Genomic DNA, 7,556 nt, shown 5'->3' on the forward strand with positions numbered 1-7,556 from the left:
TTATGCTACATTATGCTTTATTAAAATTCAGCTGCACAGCAAACATTTGACAAAAGCTGAACCACCCCCAAACTGTCAAAGTTACTTCTCAGAGTAACCGCAGAGCAGAAGAAGAAACCTGCCGTCCTCAGGTCTGGAAACTGCGCCCTCATGTGGAGAAAAGAAGAGAAGCACAACATTAGAAAATACATCAAATTCACACACTGGAATGAATACTACAACAAATACATCAAATTCACACACTGGGATGAATACTACAACAAATACATCAAATTCACACACTGGGATGAATACTACAACAAATACATCAAATTCACACACTTGTTGGTTTTTACTTTAGACATGCTATTAATTTAATTAGCACACAATGCAATCTATTTTTCCACGATGAATTCAAAAACCTATTTGTACATTTTTATAACTTCTTATGACATGCTTTATTATTTCTGTTTAGTTTTACAATTATATATTTTTTTGTAATGAAATACCATATTGTGACGTTTCTAAAATTGTTCATGGCTTAAGAGTAATAACATATATTTTTATACTTATTAAGGACATACTTTAAAATGACTTTTTTACATACTTAAAATAACTAACTATAATTACTTGCGAAATACTATAATATTTTTAAAGACTTTATGAAATATCGGACGATACTTTTTATGAATTTATTAAGCTATAGTATAATCATTTCCTACTTTTTTCCAACATAACATACTAAAATATTCCTGACTTTCATCACATAATAATATCACATTTTTAAAAGCATTTTCATGACATATTATACGATATTATGACATAATAATACTATATCTGGACTTTGATATTTTTTACTATAACCTTTTTACAACATACTATACTATCTTTTATGATGTTTGTTATGATTTTGATGCTATGACTTTTCTTAATATTTTTGTGAAAATCATTTTGTTTCCCAGCATACTATACTGAGTAATCTTTACACTTTACGTCATAATATAGGATTTTTATTACTTTTTAACGGCAAACCAGACCATGATTTTTGTATAACACTATATTTTTTATTTCCTTGTTGCATGCTATACTTTGAGTATTGTTTTGAACTACATTTTCATGATTTGATATTAAATACTATTCTATGACTGAGTTTAGTTTTAACATTTTACTTTAAAGTTCTTATTAATACTAATAATCATTGTAGCAATATGACATAAATTACTGTTTTTATTCCAATTTGTAATCAAATACTATCACAATAACTAAAACGTTCCTGCTGCCCCTTTAACAGCTACTAGTAATAATTGAGTTGACACTTACCAAATGTTCCTCCATCCTCCTCGTCTCCTCCAGGACCTTCAAGTGTCTCTGCTCATTCAGCAGCCTGCACAAAGAACACAGACATTTAGACACAAGCTTCAAGAGGCTCCGTCCTATTTCAAAAGAGACATTTTACATCAACTTTAGTGCAACACCGATCAAAACCTTGTACCCAAAGCACAGGGAGGGATATCAGATCTTACACCAACAATCTCATCATATTATTACCATGTGTCTGGTGACACACATGATGGAGGTAAGTGACCACGTTCAACTACATTTAAGTCCCTTTACGTCACATTTTCACGAGGCCCTGATTCATACTGTAATTATATGGAGGATGTAACTCTGACCCTGATCTACTGTAAATAAAAACCAGAAACAATCATCATCATCAATGTTTATCAATCACTTAGGTTTCCTTACTTTGTTCATTTCGTCCTCCGTCCGCTTGTCTTGAACCTTGTTGTTCTCCAGCTGCTCCTCCAACATTTTCTGAGAATTCAGAAAGAAAAACAAACACTTTGAAGTCACACAATCATTCAAATACAAAAACACCGTCTGAGACCCAATAAAGAAGAAAAAGTAATGATCTAAATGAGGGATACTTTTATGAAGTAAAGAGCCTTTCTTCAGGTGCAGACTAGAGTTCACTGTTCATGTGTTGCATGATTCAGTTTAGATCTTTTAAGCACATAAACACGTCGTCCCCGCACAGCAGCATGATCCCATGTGATGGATGGAGGGCGCCCCCTAGTGGTCAACACAAGGAAGTGCAGCTCTTCGAGGACGGATAGAAACGCCAACTTTAAACGAGGGAAACATTAAATGTTGTTCTTGTAAAACACAACAATCGGCAAATCCATTGATCAACTATAACCAAAGCCAAACAGAACGCTATAAATCAGGTTAATTTGACAACTAGAAATCAGCGAAAGAACCGCGCGCACAGACCACCAGCACCAGTTAGCCGTGAGCTAATGTTAGCCCACTTAACAATGGACGCCGCGACAAGTGTTTCTATGTGTTGGTTTGTGGTGGTTTTGTCGTATTTTCGCCCTTCAGCCCCCAGTCCACACCATAACGCACCAGTCAGTCTCCTTTCTTCCATCAGGTCTCCATCGTCACGAACAGTCGGGCAGCGGAAGTTACAGCTCAGGGGCCTGTCGGCCATCTTGGACGCGTCATCAGGGCCGCTCGTCGACCTGAGCTAAATAGTGACGTCATCACAGCACCAGGGGTCCTATCGGGGAAATACCTTTATGTATAATGTAACAATATCACTTCCATCTGGTCATTTGATTGATGGAAGATGTATTCTATCCCCCATCACATTACTGAACAGCAACCATTATACATGTCACATGATAGGATTGTATTGGGAATAATATACTGTGACTTGAATATTCATCGCCAATTTCCTTTTTACATTTATGTTTTTCATAGTTTTTAGCTGTTCAACCAACTCCTTCTACAGACTTAATGCGATCGATTTCAAATTCAGTCAAGATGCTCTTAAGGAATTTGAGAGGAGAACATTTAGAACGACCTCAATGTTGTTTTATTATCCAATCTGCCCCATATTTCCTGTGCATCCTGCTGGTTCTGAGCACATTTCCATGAAATTATTTTAACGTCACCTAATGGCAAAAAGAAATGACACATTCTATAGTTTAATGTACTAATGTACTGCAGCCGCCATTATTCAACATTCTCAGCCATTCAGCTCTCGTAACTTCACTGGGCCCAAACTTTCCTGAGAATATCAGATTCAAGGTCTCAACGATGCTCCACTAACCCAACTGCATATTGCAGAATACAGATATTCAACAACAATTCCATAAGTAAATGTTGTATGTGGCACATTGAGCCTGATTGGTTTCATCTACTTGGTTCTAACTGGATGTCACCAATGCTTCCATTGAAATATTAACATTGACAACTTTGGATTTAGAGGCCACAAAGTTTAGAATAAAAGATGAAATAATCATTGACGCTCATGTTGGTTTTCCCACTCCCTTTATTATATTTTTGGTGGGTTTTTTGCTCTTAGTAATAACATAATAAACAACAGCACGTTCATTTAGGCTGTTTAAAGAAGTGAATTAATACGTATTTAAAGTACCAGAACCTTAAAACCCTCTTTGATTGGTCTTTCATTCTATTTTTCTATCATTTATTTCACCAGAGATTATGTTACATTTCTAAATCTCGTAATGATTAGCAAGAATCATTGGAAATATAAAGAATGAATGAAAGCATCGTCCCAGGTGACCAAATGAAGACCTGCCAGCGTTGTTTCACAGCAGCAACATCTTCAAACATCTGTTGAAGAGCCGTGAGGTTTGAGGCTGGTTGATGGAACTTCTGTCAGGAATCAGCTGAGAAGACAAGCAGACATCACTGATGAGTCATGACTTCTACTTTGTGTCTGATGGAGGGCAAATATGAAAGATCTAAGAGTCACATGACATTCATGCTCCTGAGAGGATGAACCCTGATCTTTCCTATTTAACCTTGAGCATGTGAGCTAAACCTCAAAACTCTTTTTAAATGCTATTTCCACATCTGGGCTTGAACCCACAACCTTCAAGTGCAGTGCAGGCTTATGTCAGCAGCTCTTCTGCTGCGCTACTTCACCACACACTATCAATCCTTTGTTTGTTGTATTTAACCTTGAGATTGCTACTCAAACCTGAAGTAAGGCCAAAGGCGCAAACCCAAGACTGGGCTTGAACCCACAACCTATAGAGTAAGGAGAGTAGCTCCTCAGCTCTTGTGCTGCACTACCTCACCATGCACCAATTACATTTTTGTTTCTCGTATTTAACCTTGAGACTGCTACTCAAACCTCAAAACTCTTTCAAAGCAGAAGTGATGTCTGCATGAAGGGGCATGAACCCACAACCTCAGACACCAGGTTGGAGCCTGCAGCCCTTCAGTTGTTCCCTTGTGCTATTCAAGCACATGCCTCAATGTGTCCGTTTCTCATATTAGACCTTGGGATTGTTTACTAAACCTCAAAACTGTTTCAAAGTTTACAGTTTGAAGCCGACTGCAACCAAACCCTCCTTCTGAGAGAGCAGGTTTGAACTGAGGATCCTCCACACTTCAGCCTTCCTGCTATCTCCCTGCACTGTTCCACCACACACCTGTTGATGCTTTTGAATCCAACCTCAATTCAACCTCCACAACCGTTATAATAGAATTGCAGGTCAAGTAAAGTCATATAATGACATTTCTAATAAAGCCCTAGTTGATTTCACTACTTTTATGCTGTGATCCTTATTTCACTTTTTTCGACATGTGTGCTGATGCCCACGTGAATTGAGAGGATCCATACCGACTCCCCTATGGAGCTAAACCAGTCTGAGGGTCCTCCTCAGCTGAGTGGAGAATAAATCCTGGAGCAAATAAACATGTTTGACACACGGCACCTTGAGGAGAGAGAATCAAATCCCAGATGTGGATCAGGAAGGTCAGCTTTGATTCCACTAGAGACACCAGAACTCACGATGATTCACAGTGTCACTGTTTGTTTAAAATGTGTATTACAGAGCTGCATGAAGGCGATGTGTCAGTTGTTGTCCTTAAAGGTTTGTTTGTAATAGAAATAACAGAAAGCTTTGAAGATGTTTTGCAAAACAACAACAGCAAAGAGACTGCAAAGGAGCTTCGGCTCGGATGATTTCCTACCAAATAAACTGAAAATGGAACACTTACTGAAACCGTGTTCTGAAACCTAAAGTCAAATGATCCCATTGAATTACTTTTGGATTTGTTTTCTTTTGGTCTTCTTCCAGGTATCCCATGTATGTTTACCAGTATCTAAAATAAGGTACAAACGTGGCATCTTCAGATTTATATTTTGAATGACTGAGAATTAATGTACAGAATGACAGTGGCAAGCAGTCCGGTGAATGCTTTTCAGCTACCAATTAAAGAATGAGGTTAACACTGTCAAATATAAATATAGAAAAAGAGTTTTCTTGGCTGGCTCGATCCACCAGTTCAGTGGCTGCTTTCCAATAAAAAGCCTCAGCAGTGAGATCTCATTTCTTCTTCTTCTCCTGCGTGCCGGTGAACCACTGGTCCAGCAGCTTCTTGCTGTAGTAGATCTGCCAGGCGTGCACTTGCACAGCGATGACGATGACCAGGTACATGACCGTCACGGCGGGGAAGCCAAAGATGAAGCGGTAGGCTTTCCCGTGTCGATACAGCTGATGGGCCACGGGGAACATCTCCATGCTGCCGTAGATCAGCGGGGCCACGCAGAAGAGCCCGGCGCTGATCATGGAGATGACCAAGTAGCTGATGTTGTTGCGGGGCAACGCCAGGAAGCTGAAGACCAAGGGAACTATGCTCAGGAGGTAAGGGTACTCCCACTGGTACGGAGAAGCTACGACCTTGTGCGACACGAGGCTCAACTGGCTCACCATCACCTGAGAAAAGAGGAACGACACATTGACTCATGGCAGCGGTTACAACGGTCATGTTGTTGGGGGGGGGCCTTACCTGAGTGGCCATCAGCAACCAGATCAGCGCGTGGGCAATGTTGAGTTTACGAATTTCAGATTTCAGCGCAACGCTGTGGCAAATGAGACAGAGATTCAAGAGGTAGCCAAACTCATCCTTTCATCAAAGATAAAACCTCAGGATCAAATCATAGCAGGGGAACTCATGTAGAGACATTTGAGGTCCATAGCTTACTATTTATTTTTTAACCACTGATATCCATCTGGCACATAAATCAATTGCTTTAAGGGTAGCAGAGCCTACCTCATCTGGTAATGAGATGCAACCCTCTCCCGGTGCTGAAAGTCACTGCCGTCCGTACCGGCTGCTCTGGGGCCTGCTCGAGAAGCCATGGTGGTTATCTGGAGGAAAAACTGTGAGTCCATTATATAGATATGAACATTGTCACTTAACTGTAGATTGCACAACAGGGATTTGTCGTTCTAACCGACGTTGATTTACTTTAGCAACCACAAAGAAATGAATTGATAATCTCGACTAAAATACTTATCATTATAATTCACGTCTCGAGCTGCACACATGCAGCAATACTGCGACTTGATTGGTTCCTATCTAACGTTTGCGTTGCTAAGCTACCAAGAATAACGTTAATGTTTAACGGCTGCCACCCTTAACGCGTCGTCAGAATTAACATGTCAGTCCAAATGTATCCACAAAGACTCAATTCCACTTTAGACGTCACCATTAATGTTGGCAAATTGCTTTAACGTGACATGTTTTGTGCATTGAATGAAGTAACCTAACGTAAATTAGCTAGGTAGCTGTTAGCTAGTCATCCGTTTGAGTGTCACTAACGTTAGGTACCTTGGGAGGAACTAGGAGCTAACGTTAAGTTTCCAAAATGTCACGTACTGTTGGCGGAAATATATGCAAGATGAATCATGACGCTTACGTTTTATGTCCCGTTGTTTATAAAGAGAATTACACCATTAATCCGCTGTTAGGGAGATCAGCTATCTGAGTAGCACATTCACTTCTTCTTCTTCTTCTTCTTTTAGTGTTTATTAGAGGTTCGCACAGCACATTCACAGGGGGACACAGACCGGAAGTGTGTCGTCTCAAACTGTGATTGGCCAGTTTCTTTCTCGCGGTCTCTCGCGGTTCTTGGTACTTCTCAAAACTTAATTCTTAAGGAAGATGAAAACTATTAAAACCTTAAGTAGAGGTACTCAAAATATGTAACTCTCTGCTCCACTACACGTATTACATGTATTTAGTTTCTGGTTACTTTGCACATTATTGATAGCACAATAGATTGACAAATTAGTTATGCTAATATAATACATTCACATAAATGTATACTTAATTATGAATGCAATTATGTGATGGGTATTATGGAATTAGCAATTATGATTGTTTACTCGCAATTAGACACTCAAGAGTACTCAAACTGGGTCGGTGGTGACATCACTGTGTGCAGAAAAGCACAAATTCTGCACATTTGTTAACTAATATAGAATAAATAAGTGGAATTAAGTGACAACAGATTGTCAAGTTCCCAAAATATTCTTGGCAGTCTATTGTTTTAAGTAAAAACTCATTTTTAGAATTGGATTACATTACATGTAATTTAGCTGGCGCTTTTATCCAAAGCGACTTACAATAAGTGCATTTCCACATAGAGATCCAAACTCAGAAGAACAAGAAAGTACAATGTTCATCAATTAAGCAGTTTCAAAACATGTTATGGATAAGTGCCATTATAAGTACAATTAAAGTGC

General features: G+C 39.1%; 1 protein-coding gene and 1 long non-coding RNA gene across 4 annotated transcripts; both read right to left on the reverse strand.

Moving 5' to 3' along the window:
* Positions 1-2,511, reverse strand: LOC134127023 (uncharacterized). 2 transcript variants are annotated; one of them, XR_009955969.1, is made up of 4 exons: positions 2,389-2,511; positions 1,726-2,052; positions 1,300-1,363; positions 1-147 (listed from the first exon to the last, which is right to left on the reverse strand). It is a non-coding gene; the product is annotated as an uncharacterized LOC134127023 (long non-coding RNA). The 2 variants fall into 2 exon arrangements; XR_009955970.1 differs by having other exon boundaries at positions 1,726-2,080.
* A 2,635-nt stretch (positions 2,512-5,146) lies between these two features.
* jagn1b (jagunal homolog 1b) lies at positions 5,147-6,887 on the reverse strand. 2 transcript variants are annotated; one of them, XM_037477457.2, is made up of 4 exons: positions 6,728-6,887; positions 6,079-6,176; positions 5,815-5,887; positions 5,147-5,741 (listed from the first exon to the last, which is right to left on the reverse strand). In XM_037477457.2, exons 2-4 carry the CDS (start codon positions 6,165-6,167, stop codon positions 5,352-5,354), a joined length of 552 nt encoding a protein of 183 aa, XP_037333354.1. In that variant the 5' UTR covers positions 6,168-6,176; positions 6,728-6,887; the 3' UTR covers positions 5,147-5,351. The 2 variants fall into 2 exon arrangements, with proteins under 2 accessions (XP_037333354.1, XP_037333362.1); XM_037477465.2 differs by lacking the exons at positions 5,815-5,887; positions 6,728-6,887.
* Between the last annotated feature and the right edge of the window lie 669 nt (positions 6,888-7,556).

Source organism: Pungitius pungitius, chromosome 3 (assembly GCF_949316345.1).
Source record: "Pungitius pungitius chromosome 3, fPunPun2.1, whole genome shotgun sequence".
NCBI lineage: Eukaryota > Metazoa > Chordata > Actinopteri > Perciformes > Gasterosteidae > Pungitius > Pungitius pungitius.

Coding starts and splice junctions, on each gene's coding strand:
- jagn1b (XM_037477457.2), bottom strand. CDS start 6,167: ATGGCTTCTCGAGCAGGCCCCAGAGCAGCCGGTACGGACGGCAGTGAC. Junction 5,888..6,078: donor GCATCTCATTACCAGATGAG/GTAGGCTCTGCT, acceptor CATTTGCCACAG/CGTTGCGCTGAAATCTGAAA. Junction 5,742..5,814: donor GGTTGCTGATGGCCACTCAG/GTAAGGCCCCCC, acceptor CTCTTTTCTCAG/GTGATGGTGAGCCAGTTGAG.